This window comes from Carcharodon carcharias, chromosome 20 (assembly GCF_017639515.1).
Source record: "Carcharodon carcharias isolate sCarCar2 chromosome 20, sCarCar2.pri, whole genome shotgun sequence".
Taxonomy (NCBI): domain Eukaryota; kingdom Metazoa; phylum Chordata; class Chondrichthyes; order Lamniformes; family Lamnidae; genus Carcharodon; species Carcharodon carcharias.
The window spans coordinates 113028572-113053546 of record NC_054486.1 but is presented as its reverse complement, the minus strand read 5'-3'; the positions used below and the strand labels follow the sequence as shown (position 1 = coordinate 113053546).

The window sequence follows — 24975 nt, the reverse complement described above, 5'->3', positions numbered from 1 at the left end:
GACCTCCAGCCAGAGGAAACATCATCCCTGTATCCAGTCTGTCCATCCCTGTCAGAATTTTATACGTTTTAATGAAATCTCCTCTCATTCTTCTAAACTCCAGTGAATACAGGCCTAGTCGGCTCTCCTCATACGACAATCTTGCCATTCCAGAAATCAGTCTGGTGAACCTTCGCTGCACTCCCTCTATGGCAAGTTATCCTTTCTTAAGTAAGGAGATCAAAACTGCACACACTACTACAGGTGTGGTCTCACCAAGGCCCTGTAGAGCTGCAGGAAGACATCCTTGCTGCTGTACTCAAGTCCTCTTGTAATGAAGGCCAACATAGCATTTGCCTTCTTAACTGCTTGCTGCACTTGTATGCTTGCTTTCAGTGATTGGTGTACAAGGACACCCCGGTTCCTATGAACATCAACATTTCCCAAACTATCACCATTTAAATAATATGCTGCCTTTCTATTTTTCCTACCGATGTGGATAACTTCACTCAACCTGTCTAAATCGCCTTGAAGCCTCTTAACACCCTCCTCACCATTCATTCCCACCAAGTTTCGTGTTGTCAGCAAACTTGGAAATATTACATTTGGCTCCTACACTTCAAAAGTAGTTCATTTGCTGTAGAACGCCTGGTAAGTCCTGAATAAAAATAAAAATACCTGGAAAAACTCAGCAGGTTTGGCGGACCTGCTGGTATTTTTATTTTTGTTTTGGATTTCCAGCATCCGCAGTTTTTTGCTTTTATCTTAGTGGGAAGTTCTGAGGTTGTAAAAGGCACCGTAGAACATTGGGTATCTGAAGCATTGGGTTGTGCTTAATGCTGTCATACAGAATTGAAGATGTTTTCAATTCATTCTCAGGATGTGAGTGCCCCTAAGAAGGTGATAACTGAGTGACTTGCTAGCTTATTAATAAAAACAAAAAAACTGCGGATGCTGGAAATCCAAAACAAAAACAAAAACAGAATTACCTGGAAAAACTCAGCAGGTCTGGCAGCATCGGCGGAGAAGAAAAGAGATGACGTTTCGAGTCCTCATGACCCTTCGACAGAACTTGAGTCCGAGTCCAAGAAAGAGTTGAAATATAAGCTGGTTATATTATCTTGATAGAGATGCAGTTGGCCTCAGCATCATGCTGCTGTAGTGGGGAAAATTATCAAGAATTCCTGCTCCTGATTTGAAGCCAGTGACCTCTGCTGCTTACATGAATAGGTAATGGGTGAGAACAGCATAATGCTGAGTTGTGATGCCCCAAATGTGATTATTCTGCTGATAGTCGATGTTTAAACATGGGAATCTGTCATATTGAAGGCACACAGCATGTGTAGTACAGTGAACCCAGCAATCTTCAGGAGCGATCGGGGAAACCAGGAAAGAAACATCTGAGTCCCTACCTCTGGTTCTATTGTGTTAGTAACGTCTATTTTCCTCTGTCAGACGAAAGGCAATGAAAGGCCGCCTATATTTCACAGCCAAGGCCCAAAAGGAAGGAAAGATAATGATTAAGACCCATCCATTGGCTCGGATCTGTTGCTGCGACTCCTGTGGGTTTGAACAGGTGAGAAGAATGGAAACATCAGTATAGAAAATAAACAAACAGACGTGTTAAAAGCAGGCAGAATTGAGGCTGTGGAGAGGGCTGGAGCTGCCTGCAGGGGGAGAAGGTCAAACAGCTGCCGGGGGCTGAGGAGGGGGAGGGTGGAGCAGCTGTCTGCAGCAGAGTGGGGAGGGGGCAATGAGCTGCCTTGGGAGGAGGCGGGGGGCTGCTGGTGGCGGAGGAGCTGCTTGGAGCAGTGAGAGAGACTCAAGTAGATGAGGCAATGAGATACAGAATGTAACAGAGTCTCATTCACTGACATTCAGGAGAAGGGCAAGGCATTGGGGTGTAAATTGGGCACAGTGGTATAGAGAGTGAGGATATAAGGATAGCAGAGATAGAAGACAGGAAATGGGTTGCTGATTCGGGGACCTGGATTTTCAGAGATGGAATGACTCTGGAGCTATTTAAAAATGGCGGGCAGGACCTGATTGCAAGTTTCCTCCCCAATTCGTGTGCACCCACTTTTTGCTGGCACAGGATAAAAATGCCCATAGTGAGCACCCACCCTGCACTCCCGACCTGACTAAGCTGCATTGTTGGGGTTAGGCTTCTCCTAGCCCCCTGCAAATTTCATGGAGTTAGGCCAGCTTCTGGATGATTCATGGTTCATGGCACCTCAAAGGAGTTGTGAACCGTAGTTTGGATTCTGGAACCTTTTGAAAGGTAAGTTCAAAAGATCTTGCCGATGCCCCCCATTGGCCTTCCATGCCCCTGCATGCAAACCCATGCCAACTCATACTTCCCCCATCCAACCCCATAACCCATATAGCCTCCATGCCAACTCATACCTCCCACCCACCCCCGTGGCCCCTCATCCCCTCCAGGCCAACTCATGGCCCTTCCATGCCCATTCAGCCAGTAAACACTGTCTACAGAACCAATGAACTATATAGTAACAATGGCATGTGTGGAACTGTTCAAAAAAAACATCCATTCGCAAATCTCCTTTTGAAAAAAAACTGCTGTTCCTACACCCTATAAAAGTGTCACTTAGACAGACCGTCAAAGTGTCAATAACAGAGGCTTCAAACACTTCACACCTCTTAATCTTATGCAAATAAACATTGAGACATTGACAAAAGAGCTCACAGAAGGAACAATTTATTATAACCATTGAAAGATATCAATCAAGCAAAATCAACAGTTCTCTCCAGCTCTCACTCATGCATAATGAGGGCAGATGTAAGAACTCTTTCAGTAGAACTGGATGGACTCATCATGCATGCTTAGCTGAGAGCCCAGATTCATAGAAGGATTTTTCAGCAGGGGACTCTGTTTGACAGCTGGTATGAGGAGCTGTGGGGGTGGGTGGGGATATGAGTTGACATTAGGGCTATAAGGAGCCAGGGGATCGGATGGAGGGGCATGAGCTGGCATAATAGCTTTAGTGTGTGTGTGTGTGTGTGTGTGTGTGTGTGTGTGGGTGGGGGGGGGGGGGGGGGGGGTGGGGGGTGGTGGGGTGGATATGAGAGTGAGGACTAGGCCTATCAGTTTTTAATAGGACTGCGACAAAGTATCAGAGAACCAAGGCGGGCCTTCTAGCCAACCTACTCTCTACTTCTGGGGTCGGTGGGCCCAACTTTATCTTCCACCCTCACCTGCCCGTAGCCACGACACACCCCACCCCCCACTCCCTTGGAGTGAAGACCAAGACATTAGGGGGTCTTAATTAGGCAGGTTAATATAACCTTGGTCCAAAGATTGATAAAGTGGCTTAATTCCAGAATTGAGATGAGAGAACAGTCCTTAACATCAAGGCCACATTTGATCAACTGTGACATCAAGGAGCCCTAGCAAAGTTTACGTCAATGGGAACCAGTGGGAAAGCTCTCCACTGCTTGAAGTCATACCTAGCACATTACAAAGGAAAATGGTTGTGTTTGTTGGAAGCCAATTATCTCCCGAGGGCTATGAGGTACATGGCCAGCTGGTTACCTGGTGTTTCCATCTCTTTTGCAGGTGGATGCGGAGCAGTACTACAGTGAGTTGGAGGAGAAGCTAACAGATGAGTTTAATGCTGAGCGGAATCGGATTACCCTGAAAAGGCTGGGAATGGGTTTTGTTACCTTCCAGGATGAGCGGATGACAGCTGTGTGAGTGTCTATGAGCAGGGGAGTCATAGAGTCAAAGAGGTCTACAGCAGAGAAAAAGGCCCTTCAGCCCATCAAGTCTGCACCGGTCAATCAAGTCCCTAACTATTCTAATCCCATTTTACAGCACTAGGCCCATAGCTTTGTATGCCATGGCATCACAAGTGCATATCCAAATACTTCTTAAATGTTATAAGGATTTCTGCCTCCACCACCCCTTCAGGCAGTGAGTTCCAGATTCACACCACCCTCTGGATGAAAAAATTCTTCCTCACATACCCTCTAAACCTCCTGCCCCTTACTTTAAATCTATGCCCCCTGGTTATTGATCCTTCCTTCAAGGGGAAAAATTCCTTTCTGTCTACTCTATCTATGTCCCTCATAATTTTATACAGCTCAATTTTCTGCTATCTCCTCCCTTGCCTCACTCAACAGCCTGGGATACATTTCATCCAGGCCTGGAGATTTATCTACTTTTAAGCCTGCCAGACCACTTAGAACCTCCTCCCTTTCTATGCTAATTTCTTTAATGATATCACGGTCCTTCTTTCTTTTGTTGGTATTTCTTTTGTTGGTTATTGGACCTTCCATTTGTCTATTTATACAAACAATCTAACCCAACATGCAGTGCCCTTACACTAACCAGCACAGACCATTCATTGTCCCTCCACTCCTTCCTACTGGCCCAGCGCAGCTCCTAGGTAATCCAAAACTGTTGCCTATCTCCTAACTTGTATCAAGTTCTGTTAACTGTCAGCCCGTGCTCACTGACTTGCATTGTCCCCCAGATAAGCAACGCCTCAATTTTGAAATTCTCATCCTTGATTTCAAATTCCTCCAAGGCCTCACAACTCCCTATCTTTGTAATCTTCTCCAGCCCCACAACCCTCCAAGATATCTGCGCTCCTTTGATTCTGGTCTGTTGCAATCCCCAGTTTTAATCATGCTACCATTGGCGGTGATGTCTTCAGTAGCCAAGACCCTAAGCTCTGGAATTCCCTTCCTAAACCTCACCAACTCTTTCTCTTCTCCTTTAAGGCGTTCCATAAAACCTAACACTTTGACTAAGCTTTTGGTTATTGGTTTTAATACATCCCTATGTGACTTGGTGTCAAATTTTGCTTTGGGAACTCTCCTGTAAAATGCCTTGGGGCATTAATACATTAATATAAGTGCAAAATGTTGTTACTTTCACCACCCTTTTAGACAGTAAATTCTAGATCATAACTCTTCACTTTCTCATCCTCCCTTTGGTTGTTTTGCTGATTACCTTAAATCTGTGCCCTCTGGTTACTGACCCTGCTGTAGGTGGGAATAGTTTCTTTATATTTACGCTAACAAAAGTATTGATGACTTTGAACACCTCTATCAAACCTCCTCTTAACCTTCACTGCTCCAAGGAGAACAATCCCAGCTTCTCCAGTCTCTCCACATAACCGAAGTTCCTTATCTCTGGTACCATTCTGGTAAATCTCTGCACTATCTCGAAAGACCACTATCTCCTAAAATGTTATGCCCAGAATTGGATTGACACCTGACTAGTGTTTTATATAGTTGAACATAAATTCCTGGCTTCCCAGCCACGATTTAATTAAATCGTGGAACAGACTCGAGGCATTTTCTTTTTCTTTCATGAGACATGGGCATCGATGACTGGACCAGCAATTAATTGCCCATCCCTAATTGCCCTTGAGAAGCTGCCTCTTTGAATTGCTGCAGTCCATGTGTGTTGTCGGAACACCCACAGTGCTGTTAGGACGGGAGAGAGTTCCAGGATTTTGACCCAGCGACAGTGAAGGAACAACGATATAGTTCCAAGTCAGGATGGTGAGTGGCTTGGAGTGGAACTTCCAGGTGGTGCTGTCCCTATCTATTTGCTGCCCTTTTCCTTCTAGATGGTAGTGGTCTGGGGTTTGGAAGGTGCTAAGGAGCCTTGGGTAGTTGCTGTAGCGCATCTTGTAGATGGTACACACTACTGCCATTGTGCGTTGGTGGCAGAAGGAGTGGGTGTTGAAGTTCGTGGATGGGATGCTAATCAACAGGCTGCTTTGTCCTGTCTAGTTTTCTGAGTGTTGTTGGAGCTGCACTCATCCAGGTAAGTGGAGAGTATTTCACCACAATTCTGACTTGTGCCTTGTAGATGGACAGGCTTTGGGGAGTCAGGAAGTGAGTTACTCTCTGTAGGATTCCCAGCCTCTGATCTGCTCTTGTAGCCACAGTATTGAATGACCGATGCTTGTTCCTATGTTCATGAACTATAGTTTATACTGAGGCACCTTGTACATCAGCAGTATTTCATCTGGTCGACAGTACTCATGCTTCTCTTCTGCCGACTACTCACTCAACGGCCCCTGTACCTCTCTCTCTATTTTTCAGGATTGTGAAGCATTACCAGCACAGTCGGTGCCGGTATCAGCCACAGCAGTCCAGTATCACTACTGTCGTCAAGTCTTACAGATGGGATGTTAGATATGCCCCAGCACTGAGTGACATTATCTGGTAGGAATCTAATTCCATTTTGTGAGCATATCTTGGTAGGTCTTAATTCTAGATTATCAGTAACAAGGTGACCAGCAATGGAAAGTTGCTTAATGCTCCCATTACTGGTGCTATGATCAAGGCAGCAGGCTTATACCTCCACACCATCAGAGCTTTTTTTTTGTTAATTCTCAGTGTAGGCGTCTTTGATAAGGCTGTCATTAATTGCCCTTGAGAAGGTGGCGGTGAGCCACCTTCTTGAATGGTAGCTGTCCATGTGGTGCAGGAACACCCACTGTGCTGTTAGGAAGGAATTTTCAGGATTTTAACCCAGAGACAGTGAAGGAACGGCGATATGGTTCGAAGTCAGGATGTTGTGTGGCTTGGAAGGGAATTTGCAGTTCCTATGATGTTCCTATTCACCAGCTGGCTTTGTCCTTCTAGGTGATAGAGGTCGCGGATTCGGAAGGTGCTGTCGAAGGAGTTTTGGTGAGTTGCTGCAGTGCATCTTGTAGATGGTACACACTGCTGCCACTGTGCGTCGGTGGTGGAGGGAGTGACTGTTTAAGGTGATGCCTGCTACCAAAAATAAAAGTGCATGGAATTGGAGGCAACTCATTGGCTTTGATAGGAAGTTGGTTAGGAGGTAGGAGCAGAACATACAGATAATGGATATGTATCCTGATTGATGTGATGTGTCTAGTGGGGTCCACCAAGAATCTGTATTGGGGCCTCAGCTTTCCACCATATTTATCAATGACTTAGTCATCAACAGACCTATGTATACACTCATTCCTCATCTGTGTTTGATGGCACAATCAGTAGTGTAGTTGAGACCAGAAAGTTGCAGAGGGACACTGATAGATTCAGTGATTATGTGAAACTGTGGCAGATAGAGGTCAGTGTAAGGTCATCCACTTTGAATCTAAGGAAGATCAATCAGAGCATTTCCTAAATGGTGGGAAACTAGGGATGAGCAGAGAAGTTTAGGAGTCAAGAACAAGAACACAAGAAATAGGAGCAGAAGTAGATCATATGGCCCGTCGAGCCAACTCTGCCAATGAGTCCTAATACTAAATGCTAGTGGAGAGGTACAAAGAGTAATTTAAAAGGTTAATAGAATAATGAACTTTATCTCAAAGGAATTTAAATGCAAAGAGGCAGAAATTATGGGAAAAATGTTCCCCCTGTTGGAGGAGGGGGAGGGTGGAGGATGGGTGGGCATGCCTCCGATTGGTGCCCCCAATTGGGGGCGTGCTGCCATTTTATGTGGGCGAGCCAATTAAGGCCCACCTAGCGTGATGTCCGCCAGGAAGCGAGGAAGCACTGTGTGCTTCCTTTGCAGGGTGGGAGCTGCAGGATCGGCTCCGAATTAAAATTTGCAATGCAAATGATAGAAAAATTTCCCTGACATGTCCCGTGACACTGTCACATGAGTTGGGACATGTCCATAACTTTAACTGAAACCTTTATTAAAAATTTAAATACCCTCATGAAACCTCATCCTGCTCGTGGATGAGGTTTCATGCTTTTTCTGAAGCCCGCCAGGGCTCCCGGCCTGCCCACCAACCTTAAGATTGGACGGGCAGGTCCATAAATAATTTTAATTAATTTCTCAATGGCCTCAGTAGGCCGTTGACAGGTCGGCGGGCACACAGCTGACTCAGCTGCACCCCCGCCGACCTGAAAATGGAAATGACGTGGGGTGATGTCGGGAGTTCCACCCGACATCATCCCGCATCATTTTATGTGTCAGCGAGCGGGCCTTGCCCCCACTTGCTGATGGCAAGATCCTGCCCTATGTTACAGTTGTTTAAAGCTCTGTTTAGATCTGATCTGGAGTAACTGTGTTCAGTTCTGAACACTGCGTCTCAGGTAGGAGATACTAATGGCTTTCAAGGGGCTGAAGTACAGACTCATCACAGTGATGCTAGGGCTGTTAGGAAATAGAGATAGTCAAGTAAGTTATATTGGTGGGTGTTAGGAATGACTTTTAGCTTTAATGTTTAAGTTTGATTTGTATTTCTGTATTTGTGTGTTACGAAAAGGTCAAATTGAGTTTTAGTTTTACTTTAAAGGGTGCCTGCATTTCTAATGAGAGTTTTATGACTGTTGCAGCTAAGTTAGATGAACAAGAGTAGAGAAACTGGGCCATTGTTTAGCAACAGGGTCCAGAGAGGAAGGTCCCTCCCATAGGCACACACAGAAAAAACTAGAAACAGCAGTTTGATTTGGAAGTTGTTTTGAGTCCAATTGGTTTTGAAACTGGATCAGAGGGGACAGATAGCAAGTCCCAAGCTAAAGAAAAGACTCCAAAGTCCAGGGCAGTGGAACAGGAGAAAGTCCCAAGCAGACCTTCTAGCCAAAGGAAGGACAGGAATCTGGGAAAATGTTCTGTTAAGTGAAGTGAAAAGTAAAAGGCAGAGAAAGGCTCCAAGCTTCAAATTTAGAGCTTCAAGCTTAGAGATAAAGGCTTGAAAAGTCAGAAGGTGCAAAGAGACAGCTGAATGTCTGTAACTCTTTGCTATGGGCATGTGAAGCAGTGGTACTGTTGACAGCTGAGTAGGTGAGAGAGTGCATGGAAGAATGCATGTGGTGACCCAGGGAAGAAGAACATTGGAAGCAGAGTTCGAAACCCTGGAGGTGAACCCTTGCGGAAGGCATCTGAGAGAAAGCATCAGTTTGGGAGGAGATTCCAAAGCGAGAGTGGAGATTGGAAACCCACGTGTGAAAGACGGAGTTCAGTGACACCGGTTGGCTCACATTGTGACAGGCACCGGGGGAGAGTTGATGAGAGATCCGTACAGAATCTGGTTGAGGTGCCATCTGTCACTTGGTTTTAGAGCATGGCGTGTCTGACCACAGGGTGCTATTTGGTCTACATGGACAGTGTACTTACTGTGAACATTGGAGTATAAGATACCTTTTGTAACTTGTGTTATCCTTACAAATCTGTATATGCCTGTAAAGATATAGTTGTGGATGAAGGAGTATTGTAATATAGTTCATCTTGTTTAATAAATGTTTTATGCTTTTTATAAAGTTCATTAGCTGACTCTGGTGACTCTGTTCAGTAGCTAATCTCCATGTATCTAAACAAACAAATAAAAGTTAGGATCTATAAGGTGGATTTCACCCCGGGATCGGGCTTGTCCAGGGGTAATCTCAGCTGGGATCATAACAGTGCTAAAAGGGTTAAATTATGAGAACAGGTTGCATGAGGTGGGCTTGTATTCGCTCACGTATAGAAGATTAAAGGATCATCTAATCAAGCTGTATAAGATGATTAAAGAGGTTGATAAGAGTAGATATTGCCTCTGGTGGCAGGAGTCCAGAATAAGGAGGCATAAGCTTAAGATTAAAGCCTTACATGGATGATGTCAGGAAACACTTCCTCACACAAAAGGGTGCTGGATATCTGGAACTCTTTCCACCTGAAAGCTGTTGAGGCAGGGATTCAATCAAAACTTTCAAAACATAAATGAATAATTAAAAACAGAGATGGTATTCTTCATATTAAAAATTACGCAGCCAAGGTGAGAGGCTGGGCAGTGTTGAACTTCAGAGGGATCTGGCTGTGCTTGTTCATGAGTCACTGAAAGCTAACATGCAGGTACAGCAAGCAATTAAGAAAGGAAATGGTATGTTGGTCTTCATTACAAGAGGATTTGAGTATAGAAATAAAGATGTCTTACTGCAATTATATAGAGCCTTGGCGAGACCACACCTGGAATATTAAGTGCAGTTTTGGTCTCCTTACCTAAGGAAAGATATACTTGCCATAGAGGGAGGGCAACAAAGGTTCACCAAACTAATTCCTGGGAATGTTGAGCATGTTCAAGACTGAGATTAATGGTTTGCATACGAAAGAGGAGCAGAAGTAGACCATTCGACCCCTCGAGCCTGCTCTGCCATTCAGTACGATCATGGCTCATCTATCTGTGTTTCAAATTCCATATTCCCATCTATCCCTGATAACCTTTGATTCCCTTGCCTAACAAGAATCTATCTACCGCCACCTTAAAAATATTCAACGTGCCTCCACCGCATTCTGAGGCAGAGTTCTAAACTTGCACAGCCCTCTGAGAGAAAACATTTCTCCTCATCTCTATCCTATAAGTGTGACCCCTAACTTTAAAACAGTCCCCCCTAGTCCTGGACTCACCCACAAGAAGAAACATCCTTTCCACATTCACCTTGTCAAGACCATTCAGGATCTTATATACTTCAATCAAGTCACCACTCACTCTTCTAAACTCCAGTGGAAACAAGCCCAGTCTGTCCAATCTTTCCTCAAAAGACAACCCACTCATTCCAGGTATCAATCTAGTATACCTCCTCTGAACCGCCTCCAACACATTTACATCCTTCCTTATTTAAGGGGATCAAAACTGCATACAAATGTGATCTCACCAATGCCCTGTATAACTGAAGCATAACATCCTTACTTTTATGTTCAATTCCTCTCGTAATAAAGGATAGCATTCCATTAGCCTTCTTGATTACATGCTGTATCTGCATACTAACTTTTTGTGATTCATGCACGAGAACACCTAGATCGCTCTGTAGTTCGGAATTCTGCAGTTATTCTCCGTTTAAGTAATACTCTGCTTTTTTATTCTTCTTGCCAAAGCAAACAACTTCATATTTTCCCACATTATAATCCATCTGCCAAATGTTTGCCCACTCACTTAACCTATCTGTATCCATCCGCAAACTCTTTGTCTCCTTCACAACATACTTTCCTTCCTATCTTTGTGCTGTCTGAAAATTTAGCTATCATGCCTGTGCTCCCCTCATCTAAGTCATTGATGTAAATTGTAAAACATTGATGCCCTAGCACAGATCCTGGCAGGACTCCACTCATCAAATCTTGCCAATCAGACAAAAGCCCATTTATGCATACCCTGTTTTCTGCCAGCCAACCGATCTTCTATCCATGTTAATAAGCTACCCCCTACACAAGCTTTTACTTTCTGCAAAACTTTGATGTGGCGCCTTATCAAATGCCTTCTGGAAATCCAATTACAGCATGTCTACATTTTATTCACAGCATATGTTATTCCTTCAAAGAATTCTAATACATTGGTCAAACCTGATTTCCTTTTCACAAAACCATGCTGACTCTTCCCAATTTGAGTTTTTCTAAGTACCCAGCTGTAACTTCTTTAATAATTGACTCTAACACCTTCCCAATGACAGACATCAAGCTAACTGGCCTATAGTTTCCTGTTTTCTACCTCCTTCCCTTCTTGAATAGAGAGGTTACATTTGCTACTTTCCAGTCTGATGGAACCTTTCCAGAATGTAGGGAATTTTGGAGAATTAACACCAATGCATCTCCTACCTCATTAACCACCTTTTAATACCCTAGGATGAAGTCCATCAGGACCTGGGGACTTGTCAGCCCGCAGCTCCATCAGTTTGCTCAGTACCGCTTCCCCAGTGATTGTAATTTTACCTAGTTCCTCTCTCTCCTCCACCTCCTGATTTACAGCTATTACTGGAATGTTTTTTGTACCCTCTATAGTGAAGACAGAAGTAAAATATTTGTTCATCTCATCTGCCATTTCCTTATAATCTACTATTAACACCCCATCCTCACTCTTTAGAGGACCAACATTCACTTTACTTACTCTTTTCATTTTAAAATACCTATAGAAACTCTTGCTAACCGTTTTTACATTTCTAGCTAGCTTCCTCTCTTACTCTAATTTCTTTCTCCTGATTAACCTTTTTAGTCATTCTCTGCCATTCTTTATATTCTAACCAATCACCTGACCTGCCATTCCTTTGTGCAGTTATATACTTTTTTTGTTAAATTTGATACTTTCCCTAACTTCTCTAGTTAATCGCAGATGATGTGTCCTCCCTTCAGAATTTTTCTTTATAGTAGGAATATGCTTCTTCTGATTATTCTGAAATATCTCCTTAAATGTCTGCCACTGCTTCCCTATTGATCTATCCCCTAGCCTAGTATCCCAGTTGACTTCAGCTAGCTCAGCTTTCATGCCCACATAATGGTCCTTATTTACGTTTAAAATACTAGTCTTAGACTCATTCTTCTCCCTCTCATACTGGATATAAAATTCAATCATATTGTGATCGCTGCTATCTATGGGTACCTTTACCTAATCCTGTCACATTATACAATACCAAGTCTATTATAGGCTCCTCTCTTGTTGGTTCCTGAACGTGCTGCTCTAAGAAACTGTCTTGAAAGCATTCTATGAACGCCTCATCCAGGCTAATGCTGATTTTTCTAATTTTTATGTAGATTAAGGTCACCCATGACTATTGCCATCCTTTTATCACAAGCATCCAATATTTCTTCTTGTATACCTGCATTGTGGTTACTGTTAGGGGGCCTGTAGACCACTCTGAATAGTGGCTTCTTTCCCCTACTATTCCTTATCTCCACCCAAACCAATTCTACATCCTGATCTCCTGAACCAATGTCATCTCTAACTATTGCAGCAATGCCATCCTTGATTGACAGTGCTACCTCTCTTATTCTCCTTGAATGTCGTACACCCCTCAGTATTCAGGACCCAATCCTTGTCATCTTGTAGCCAGGGTCTCAGTAATGGCTATCAGATCAAATTTATTTACTTCAATGTGTGCTATCAATTTGTTTACTTTATTATGAATGCTAAGTGCATTCAGATAGAGAACCTTTAATTTTGTCTTTTTGTTATCTTTGTGACATCTAGTCCTGATTCTTGTTGCATTCTTAGGTTTTTTTCTCTATGTCCCTTCCTGCCATTCTTTGACCCTCATTTCCCATTTCAGTATTTTCCTCTCTTACCTTGACTCGACTCTGATATACTACATCTTTCCACATTTGATACCTTGCCTTCACTTTTTAATTTGAAGTCCTCTCTACTTCCCTGGTTATGTGGTTTACATGGTTCAGGTGTAGACTGACCCAACAGTACAGCCCCCACTTTCCCAGAACTGGTGCCAGTGCCCAACAAATTGGAACCCGTTGCTCCCACACCAGTCTTTGAGCCACGCATTCATCTCTATAACTTTATTTGTCCTGTGCCAATTTGCACGTGGTTCAGGTAATAATCCAGGGATTATAATCTTTGAGGTTCTGCTTTTCAATTTAGTGCCTAGTTCCTCATTCTCTGTATGCAGAACCTCTTTCCTAGTTCTACCTATGTCATTGGTACCTACATGCACCAAGACAACTGGATCGTCCCCCTCCCACTGCAAGTTCCTCTCCAGCCCTGAGCAGATGTCAGGAACCCTGGCACCAGGCAGGCAACACAGCCGTCTGGACTCTCATTCTCTGCTGCAGAGAACAGTGTCATTCCCCCTCACTATACTGTCCCCTACTACCACTAAATTCCTTTTTGCTCCCCTCACTTGAATGGTTTCCTGTACCACGGTACCATGGTCAGTTTGGTCATCCTCCCTGCGGCCCCTGTGCTCACCTAAACAAGATTTCTTTTTAAATTCATTCATGGGATGTGGGCATTGTTGGCTAGGTCAGCATTCATTACCCATCCCTAACTACCCTTGTTCAGGGGGCATTTAAGAGTCAACCACATTGCTGTTGGTCTGGAGTCACATGTAGACCAGACCAGGTAAGAATGGCAGATTTCCTTTCCTAAAGGACATTAGTGATGCTGAGAGAATATTAAACCTACTGGACAATTGCAGAGGCTCATACTCCTGCTGCCTGGGACCCCTTACCTGCCTCACTTGCAGTCACACCCTCCTGTTCCTGACCACTGACCAAATCATAAGACCCTATCCTAAGTGGTGTGACTACATCCAGGTAACTTTCCCCCTCCCTGATGTGTTGCAGTGTCTGCAGCTCAGCCTCCAGCTCAATGACTCTGAGCCGAAGTTCCTCGAGCCACAAACACTTACTGCAGACGTGTTTACCCTGGATCATGCTGGCTTCCAGAAACTCCCACAAGCTGCAGCATTGACACATCATCTGTCCTGCCATCCTTAATGTGGTTTTAAATAATTAATTATATTAATCACTAACTCATGTTGATTTTTAATATGTTTTATTAACTTTACCACCAATTTGTGTACTTTTTAAACCTTAGGGATAGAATAGAATATACCCACCTACCAGATACTCACCAAACAGCTAGCTCCTTTCCTTGCAGTAGATTTTAATCACTCCACCATTGGCGGCTGTGCCTTCAGCTGCCTGGGTTTGATAACTCCCATGAAGTGCTTTAGGATGTTTTACTATGTGAAAGGCACTATATCAATGTAAGTTTCTGTTGTTGTCCATGTTGTATTAATTCTGTAAATGTGATTTTTCTTGTGTCAGGGAGAATCTGTCGGTACAGGGTAGCACTTGGTGGATCCGCTGCGCACTTCTCAATATCTTTCTCTTCCTGCTCCTCTTCTTTCTCACCACACCTGCCATTATCGTCAACACCATGGACAAGTTCAATGTCACTAATCCTGTTGAGAGTCTCAAGGTAGGTGAAGACTGCTGCTGCCTAGTTATTGCTACCACCCCCCCCCCCCACCCCACAACACCAGGTTGCCTGCGTTATCACTGGCTAGCACGTATCTCCATTTTCTCACACAGCACCAAAATGGATCTTGCCAATGTCATTAAGTGGCACAGAGTATATCCTGGGTGCAGGACTTCATGGTCCATCACCAAGGATGCTTTGGAAGCACTACTACTGACCAGGTTGCTGAATCTGCCTCACTAGGCCTGCAGCAGGTAGTGACAGAACCAACAAGAAAGGAAAAGTACTTGACCTCTTCTTTAACAATTTACCTGTGGCAGATGCACCTGTCCATGACAGTATCGGTAAGAGTGACTACCGCACATTGTTGTGGAGACAAAGTTCTATCTTCGCACTGAGGATACCCTCCATTATGTTGCGTGGCACTACCACTGTGCTAAATGGAGTAACTTCAGAACAGATCTAGCAGCTCAAAACTGGATATCCAAGAGGTGGTGTGGGCCATCAGCAGTAGCAGAATTCTAATCAACCACAATCTGTAACTTAATGGCCTGGCATATCCCTCACTACACTGTAACCATTCAGCTAGGAAGATCAACCCTTGTTCAATGAGGAGTGTAGGGGAGCATGCCAGGAGCAGCATCAGGCATACTAAAATTAAGTACCAACCTGTGAGAGTACAGCACAGGACTACCTGCATACTCAACAGCAGAAGCAACATGCTATTGGTAGAAGTAAGCAATGCCAGCAGATCAGATCAAAGCTCTGCAGTCCTGTCACATCCAGTCATAAATGTTGGTGGATAATTTAAAAAAACTAACCAGAGGAGGAGACTGCAAAAACATTCCAGCAATAATACTGAAAACTTGGGACTCCAGAACTACCTGTGTCACTAGCCAAGCAATTCCAGTAAAGCCACAACACTGACACCCACCAGATAATTGCCCAGGTATGTCCTGTCCACAAAAAGCAGAACAAATCTAATCTGAACAATTACCATATCAGTCTATTCTCAATCATCAGAAGAGTGATGGAAGGTGTCAGTAGCAGTCCTAACAAGCAGCACTTACTTAGCAATAACCTGTTCACTGATGCTCAGTTTGGGTTCTGCCAAGACCATTCAACTCCAGGCCTCATTACAGATATGGACAAATGAGCTGAATTCCAGAGGTGAGGTGAGAGTGACTGTCCATGACATCAAGACATTTGACCAAGTGTGGCATCAAGGAGCCCTAGCAAAACTGGAGCCAATAGGAATCAGGGGGAAAAGTCTATGCTGGTTGGCGTCATACCGAGCACTAAGGAAGATGGTTCTGGTTGTTGGAGGTCAATCATCTCAGTCCCAGGATATCACTGCAGGAGTTCCTCAGGGTAGTGTCCTAGGCCCAAACATCTTCAGCTGCTTCTTCAGTGACCTTTCCATCATAAGGTCAGAAGTGGGGATGTTCGCTGATGATTGCACAATGTTGAGCAACATTCGTCACTTCTCAGATACTGAATCAGTCCGTGTCCAAATGCAGCAAGTCCTGGACAATATCCAAGCTTGGGCTGACAAGTGGCAAGTAACATTTGTTCCATACAAGTGCCAGGCAATGACTGTCTCCAACAAGAGAGAATCTAACCATCGCTCCATGCATTCAATGGCATTACCACTGCTGAATCTCCTACTATCAACATCCTGGGGGTTACCATTGACCAGAAACTGAACTGGACTAACCATATAAATACTGTGGCTACAAGAACAGGTTAGACGCTTGGAATCCTGTGGCAAGTAACTCAACTCCTGACTCTCCAAAGCCTGGCCACCATCTACAAGGCACAAGTCAGGACTGTGATGGAATACTCTTCACTTGCCTGGATGAGTGCAGCTGCAACAACACTCAAGAAGCTTGTCACCATCGAGGACAAAGCAGCCCGCTTGATTGACACCCCTTCCACAAGCATTCACTCCCTCCACCACCGATGAACAATGGCAGCAGTGTGTACCATATACAAGATGCACTGCAGAAACTCACCAAGGTTCCTTAGGCAGCACCTTCCAAACCTACGACCACTACCATCTAGAAGGACAAGGGCAGCAGATAAATGGGAATGCCATCACCTGGAAGATCCCCTCTGAGTCACTCACCATCCTCACTTGGAAACATATCGCTGTTCCTTCACTGTTGCTGGGTCAAAATCTGGAACTCCCTCCCTAACAGCATTGTGGGTGTGCCAGCAGCTCCTCCCAGCATTCCCTGGGACTGCAGCGGTTCAAGAAGGCAGCTCACCACCACCTTCTCAAGGGCAATTAAGGATGGGTAATAATGTCAGGAAGATGTAACAATTTTTATAATGTTATTGCAATTTATTGAGAGTAATAGTGGGGTCTGTGTTTATTTGTGTGTGTGTGTGTGTGAGACTTAACTGAATTAAAGGCAGCTGGTCTGAAGGCTTTGATATAGCAGAAGATAAGCTAGGTTTGAAATGTTAAGTAGGTAAACATAGGTGGAAAGGGAACATTTGCATTTTAAATAAACCACACTAGATTGAGTTCAAAGGAGGGGTGAAATGTTTCACTTAGCCAGGAGAAGTTAAGAAACAGTGGCCAGAATTTTTAGCACGTCAGGCGAGCTTGCACCCGACCAGCCCCGGCATAAAATGATGCGTGATGATGTCGGTCAAGCATCCCAACCTCACTCGTACGATATTTCAGTCGGCGGGCACGTGCTGGAGTCAGCAGCATGCCTGCCGACAATTAAAAGGCATATTAAGGCCACTAAAGTTATAATTGAAAGAAATTTTTCGCTGCCCATCCAACCTTACGGTTGGTGCACAGGCAAACAGGCCAAGCGACTTTTGCATTTTTCAGGAAACCTCATCCACGGAGGGGCTGATGTTTCCAACTGCAAATAAAAACAAAATAAAAATGTTAACATTTCATTTATAACATGTCCCTGCTCATGTGACAGAATCACATAAGGGGACATGTTTTATTAGATTTTTAAAATCTTTATTTTTAATGTTTCAAACTCTTCATCTCCTTTTCCAGCACGCACCTGCGTGCATTCGCGGACTTGCACTGAGCGCTGCCGTGTGTGTCTCATGATGGGCAAGCCTTAATTGGCGTGAAATCGTGGTCCAGCCCTGATCGCGGGTGGCGGTCAGCTTCCCGACCACCCCTGCCCACCCCCGCCAAGCCTGCCCGATGAGGGAAAAACCCTCCCCAATGTGTTTATTTTTCCCAAAGATTACTTGTAAAATTGGTACTTTGATGGATTTTATTATTAGAACGGTAAAGTCCAAAGACATAGTGAAACAATGGGGAAAATACATATAAAGGAGCAAAGGCTGTGTGTAAAGGCATGCATTCTAAGATCTAAAACAAGTATGAAAAAACCTTCAGCATCTATACCTGACGCTGCTGACTCCAGCACATGCCAGCCAACCAAAATATTGTGCGAGTGTGCGATGACGTTGGGATGCTTGACCGACATCATCACACATCATTTTACGCCCGATTGTGTCTGACGCACGCCCGCCTGACACGCTAAAAATTCTGGCCACTGTTTCTCAACAAAGGACTGAAGTTCAGAAACTCGCTTTGAATTGGATTGTTCAGGGTATCATGTTTCTTTGCCTAGGTCTTTTAAAATCTGTGGCTTTATGAAAGTGTAACTGGGAGTTAGATTAACTAGGAGATTTAGAAATTGTCATAGTAGTAATTTGTAGATCTATGTGTGTACTTAAAATCATTTCTTCTATTAATAAAAGTTTAATTTAGTTTTGTAAGAACCCTATAAGACTTGGTGGTCTTATTACTACTGAATTCAAGGCACTCATCTCAAAATTTATACAAATTGCAAAACAGTTGTAGCAGTTGCTTCAAGTTTCCCTCTGGGATTTGAGCAGCTCAGCATTTACCATTGGCTGTGCCGTAACAAATAAATGCTGGCCCAACCAGTAAAACCCACATCCTGTACAATAAATTATAACAAAAATCCAGTGCTGCACACCTAAGAGGTGCTGCTGTAGTAGGAGACTGATGTGTCTGTATTTTATCCTTGCATTGCGTAACATTCTACAACAAAGTGTGTCTTTTCAGCTTTCTCCTCCATGCTCCCCAGTTGTGACCACTGGCCCCACTCGACACCCCAGGAGTGAGCAGCTCCCCCCAATCTTCCCTGGGGCTAGCTCCCTCACACTACTCCAGCCCCCTACATCAGCCCTTAGCTGAAACGGTGTAGTGGTTGACTGGGTTTCTGCTGCTATGTGAATGGGTTGTACTGGTGAGTCATGACTGAATTTGGGGGAACATCCAGGAGTGAGATATCAGGATGGGTGATGGTTGTGTGATGAGGTGAATGATTGGTTGCTTGACGGGACTCACTGAATTCTGATCCCTGCTGTATTTGATAAAGCTTTTGACTGAGTTGCTGGTGTTGAGACAGTTTTTTTGCTTCACGTATTATGAGGCAGCTTTCTGCCTAATTTTGCTTTAGTCATACTCTTATCAAAACCTTCTGTTTTTCAGAATCCGATTGTGACACAGTTTTTCCCGACCTTGCTCCTGTGGACATTCTCTGTGCTACTTCCGTTTATTGTGTACTACTCCGCTTTCTTTGAGTCTCACTGGACTAGGTAAATGGACTTTATTTGCCTGTAATGTTAGGATGTCCTGAGCTTATGGAAACTGCTCTATAAATACAAGATCTTCCTTTAATAGTTATTTTCCAGCAGGAAGTTGAGGCTGACCTGGTTAATTCTATGATGTCAGGAAGCGCTTCTTCACACAAAAGGTATTGGAAATCTGGAATGCTCTCCTTCAAAGGCTCTGAATGCCGGGGATCAGTTGGAGATTGTAAGGATGACATAGATACATTTTGGTTGGGATCGATATCAGGGGATATGGAACAAAGGTGGATGGATGGGATTAATGCCATGATCTTAATTAGGAAAGCTAATAGAATGTTATTGTTTATTGCGAAGGGAATTGAATATTAAAGTAGGGAGGTTATGCTTCAGTTATACAGGGCATTGGTGAGACCACATCTGGAGTATTGTGTACAGTTTTAGTATCCTTATTTAAGGAAGGATATAAATGCGCTGGAAACAGTTCAGAGAAGGTTTACTAGAGTAATACCTGGAATGGGCAGGTTGTCTTATGAAGAAAGGCTGGACAGGTTAGGCTTGTATCCACTAGAGTTCAGAAGATTAAGAAGTGACTTGATTAAAACCGTTAAGATCCTGAGGGCTCTTGACAGGGTGAATGTGGAGAGGATGTTTCCTCATGTGGGAGAATCTAGAACTAGGGGTCACTGTTTAAAAATAAGGAGGTGCTCATTTAAGACAGATTTTTTTCTCTCAAAGGGCCGTGAGTCTATGGAACTCTCTTCCTCAAAAGGTGGTGGAGGCAGAGTCTTTGAATATTTTTAAGGCAGAGGTAGATAGATTCTTGATAAGCAAAGGGGTGTAAGGTTATTGGGGGTAGGCAGGAATGTGGAGATGAGGTTAAAATCAGATCAGTTGTGATGTTACTGAGTGGTGGAATAGGCTCGAAAGGCCGAATGGCCTTCTCCTGCTCCTAATTTATATGTTCGTATGTATCTAATTAAATGGCAGAACAGGCTCAAGGGACTAAATTGCCTATTGTATTAAATTTAAAATCATCATCCATATCTATAAACCCTGCTGCACCCTTTGCACCTCTGCAGACTTCTCTTCCTTTAACTCTGCCCTCAAACTCTGATCCGCTCCACCTCCCTTTGCTGGAGCAGCCTTCAGTCATATCAGAGGTGCTGTCTTTAAATCTTTCCGCCTCTCTTTATACTTCAAAGATCCTCTCAAAGCACATCTCTTTTCTTACACCCTTAATCTGTTGCCTCCTGCCTTGTGACACAGGAGACAAATGTATTGGCGCCATCATGTTTAGTTCCTGAGGCAATTATTTTCATTAAGGGCTGGATATCGATTCACCATCTTGATTTTGTTGTTTCAGGTCGACTGAGAACCAAGTGACAATGCACAAGTGTTATTTCTTCTTGGTTTTCATGGTGATCATTCTGCCATCGCTGGGCCTCACCAGGTACTGACTCCATGACCATGTCCAGTCTGTGTATAAAGAGCAAAGCAGCACCTGCTAGAGAGATGAGACATCTGTTGCTGCAGATTCATTGTGCCTTCCTGTGAGTAGTGAATAAGGAGATCTTTAGTTAGATCCTTGCGTTGAGTCAGGACAGTGCCCAGCAGACACAGCGTGACTAAATCTCAGTGACTCATTGAAAGCTCAGTTTGTACTCAGCTCAAAAACAGCTTATTGTTAATCTGCATTCCAAGTCTGCTCTCACTAATAGCTGTGGCCCCTTCCCCTCCTTGAGGGCAGTGAACCCCCCCTTGTCCCCTCATGCTCACTGAGGGCAGTGACATGTGCCCCCCACTCCCCCTCACTGAGTATAATATTTGCCAATCTTTTGTCTTTCAGTCTTGACGTCTTTTTCCGCTGGCTCTTCGACATACACTTTCTGGATGAAGCAGATATTAAATTCCAGTGAGTATTCCTGACCTATCATTGGCTGAACTGGACCAGCCACATTGATATTGTGACAATAGTAGGTGCGAGGTTAGGAATTTTGCAGTGAGTAACTCACCTTCTGACTCCCCAAAGCTTGTTGTTGAGTCAAAGTCCTGGAACTACCCCCCCACCAAACAGCATGATGGATGTGGTTACACTTTATAGACTGTAGCGTTGAAGAAGGTAGCTCATCACCACCACCACCACCCTCTCAAGAACATTTAGGGATGGACATTAAAGGCTGGCCTTGCTGGTGATGTCCCCATAAGTGAATCAAAAAAGACTTAAGAGATCTGGTGTCGTCTTTGAGGGCTCCCTCCTGCCTATACCACTCTGCTGCCACATCTGGTGGGCCTGACTTGCTGGTGGGACAGGACATTCCCAGGGATTCTGATGCTGGTGTCCGGAACATTGGCTGTAGGGTATGCTTTAGCGAGTATGACACTGTCAGGCAGTTCCTTGACTGCTCTGTGGGATAGCTATTATAATTTTGGCACAAGTCACCCAATGATCACGAGGAGGATTTTTCAGGGTGTGCCTTTGTCGTATCTACTGCCAGGTGGATGCCTGTCATCTGTCTAGCTGTTTTCTTTTCTATTTCTGTACTGGTTTGATACAACTCTGGCTAGGCCATTTCAGAGGGCTGTCAAGAGCCACATGTAGGTCAGACCAGATAAGGATGGCACATTTCCTTCCCAAAAGGACATTAATGAACCAGATGGGTTTTATATCAATTGGGCAATTTCATGACTACCTGAGACTATCTTTTTATGCCAGATCTTTAATGAATTGAATTTAAAATCCCCAGCTGTCCTGGTGGGATTGGAACTCAAATCTCCTCCAGAGCATTAGTCTAGACCTCTGGGTTACTTGTCTGGTAACATTACCACATGTCATCATTTCCTTAATTCACTCTTGGGTATCAGTTCTATACATAAAGTACCCAAACCCCTTTATTAGACGCCAGACAGTAAATCATCCCGGGTATCTGTCATTCCAAAAATAAACCTTCTCGATTAGATTAGCCTGTGACTTGCTCTGAGGTTTACATTTCCTATTGTGAATTACTCATTTCCTTCTGTTGTAGATGTGTCTTTCTCCCAGATAATGGAGCTTTCTTTGTTAACTATGTGATAACATCCAGTTTGATTGGTACAGCGATGGAATTGTTACGAATCCCAGGGCTGCTTGTCTACACAGCACGACTCGCTTTCGCTAAATCAAAGGCTGAGCAGATCCATGTGAAAAAGGTAAAGGCCACAGCAAAATTGGTCAAAGGATTCCCTTATTTTATAAAGACACAGCATACAGTGGATAAACGAGTCACTCCCTCCTGACACTGGAGAGCTTGTGAGTCACTTGGGGCAGGTGGGGACAGGGGGTTGGTGCTAAGGTTCGCACATCAGGAGTTCTCCAGTTCTCAGGACCTGTCTTTTAATTGGTGGGGTCTGAGTATTTTGAATATTGTATACTTGATTATTCTCTTCCAACCCTCCCTCTCTCTCTCTAGAATCAGGCCTACGAATATCAGTTTGGTTTGGAGTATGCCTGGACCATGTGTATATTTGCTGTTGTGATGACGTACAGTATTACATGTCCGATAATCGTTCCCTTTGGTGAGTGTCTCTGATGAACTGTTCTGTGAATAACCAGCTACACATACCCCAAGTGATGGCAGTAGATGTGCCCCCACTAAGGTCAATATACCCTTGCTGAGCTGTGGTGCCCAGAACTGAATGCTCCAGTACTCCAGATGGAATCTAACAGAGCCATCGATAACTGAAGTATAAACTCTTACGCTTTGTATTTCAAACCCCTTGTTGAGATAAAGGTCAACATTCCATTAGTCTTTTAAATTACTTTTTCACCTCTCATGAGCCCTTCACTGTCTCTAAATTATCATTGGTTGTCTGATGTCCAGTATTGGATGAGCAGACATTTCCTTCAATAAAATGTTAGAAAGACTAAAAGCATTGTTTTTGGTCCCTGTCACAAACTCCATTCCCTAGTTACCAACTCCATCCTGTTCCCTAGTAATTATCTGAGGTTGAAGCAGACTGTTTGCAACTTTGGTATCAAATATAACCCCAAGAAGAGCTTCAGATCCCATACCCGCACCATCACTAAGACCACCTATTTTCACCTCATAGCATTACCCAACTTCACCCCTGTCTCAGTTCATCCACTGCTGAAGCCCTCATCCATGCCTTCATAATCTCTAGACTATTTCAATGCACTCCTGGCTGGTCTGCCACATTCTGCCCTCCGTAAACTTGAGGTCATCCAAAACTCTGCTGCCCACGTCTTAACTCGCAGAAAGTCCCATTGACTTATCACCCGTGTGTTCACTGACCTGGTTGGCTCCTGGTCAAGCAACTTACGAACATACAAATTAGGAGCAGGAGTAGGCCACTCGGCCCCTCGAGCCTGCTCCACCATTCAATAAGATTATGACTGATCTGATTTTAATCTCATTCTTGCCTACCCCCAATAACCTTTTACCCCCTTGCTTATCAAGAATCCACCTAGCTCTGCCTTAAAAATATTCAAAGATTCTACCTCCACCAACTTTTGAGGAACACAGTTCCAAAGACTTATGACCCTCTGAGAGAAAAAAATTCTCCTCATCTGTCTTAAATGGGAGATCCCTTATTTTTAAACAGTGACCCCTAGTTGTAGATTCTCCCACACGAGGAAACATCCTCTCCACATCCACCCTGTCAAGACCCTTCAGGATATTATATCTTGATTATAAAATTCTTATCCTTATTTTTAAATCCATCCTTGACTTCACCCTTCCCCATTTTTGTAACCTCCTGCAACCCTCAGATATCTGCGCTCTTGGCGTCTTGACCTTTGCTGATTTCAGTTGCTCCACCGTTGGTGGCTGTGCCTCCAAATGCCAAGGCCATTGGAATTCCCTCCCTAAATTTCTCCACATCTTGACTTCACATTCCCCTAAGATGCTCCTTAGAACCTACCTGTTTGACCAAGTTTGGTCGGTGTCAAATTTTGTTTATCTTGGAATATTTTACCATGTTAAAGGCATTATATAAATACAAGTTGTTATTTTTGTACCTGTCCTCAAGCTTTTAAGGATTTTTCATTTAATTTGTGTCTTATAAGATTGCATCTCCTCCTTTCCCAATTTCCCTTAATCTATAACTTTGAATATTCCAGTTATGTCCAGCTTGTAGCCAAGTCTCTGTTAGGATACTAATTCATATCCTGGAAGCTGAATTTATGCTTCTAACTCATTTGTTTAATTACTGACCCTCGGCACATTGTTTAGAGAAATAATAGCGAGGGAACTGTCCTTACCCTGCTGCTCTGTGGGCTACTTTGTGTACTATTTGACCCAGACACTTTGTTTACTGATACTCTTAACATAGATATAACTTGCTGTTTTCCCCCCCCTCCATACTCATGGTCTTGTTCACTCACCCACCCCCTATTCAGTCACACTCACTATCTCAATTTCTCACTTCTCCCCCACTCATTCATTCTCTCTCTCCTTCACCATCCATTACTCTCTCCCCCACACACCTTTCCAACTGCTCTCCATTCCACCCCATCTCCCTCCTTGTTCCCACAATGTCACTCCCACTCAGTCTTCCTCCCTCCTATCACACTCTCCTTCCCCTCACTCTCTCTGCTTCCCCCTGACTCTCTACTTCCTCATCATTCTCTCTCCACCCTTACTCCCTATCTCTCCCTCCCCGTCACTCTCTCTCTCCCTCCCCGTCACTCTCTCTCTCCCTCCCCGTCACTCTCTCTCTCCCTCCCCGTCACTCTCTCTCT

At 44.0% G+C, this 24975-nt stretch overlaps 1 protein-coding gene across 1 annotated transcript in view; it reads left to right on the top strand.

Annotated features, from left to right (window-relative positions):
• The window catches only part of tmem63c (transmembrane protein 63C), a 106203-nt gene that overhangs the window by 54875 nt on the left and 26353 nt on the right, over positions 1 to 24975 (top strand). The window contains exons 11-19 of the mRNA XM_041214746.1: positions 1435 to 1555; positions 3557 to 3690; positions 6064 to 6186; positions 14471 to 14624; positions 19138 to 19244; positions 20602 to 20688; positions 21085 to 21150; positions 22262 to 22424; positions 22685 to 22790. Of these exons, the coding sequence (XP_041070680.1) occupies positions 1435 to 1555; positions 3557 to 3690; positions 6064 to 6186; positions 14471 to 14624; positions 19138 to 19244; positions 20602 to 20688; positions 21085 to 21150; positions 22262 to 22424; positions 22685 to 22790 (1061 nt within the window). The remainder of the gene's footprint in view (positions 1 to 1434; positions 1556 to 3556; positions 3691 to 6063; positions 6187 to 14470; positions 14625 to 19137; positions 19245 to 20601; positions 20689 to 21084; positions 21151 to 22261; positions 22425 to 22684; positions 22791 to 24975) is intronic.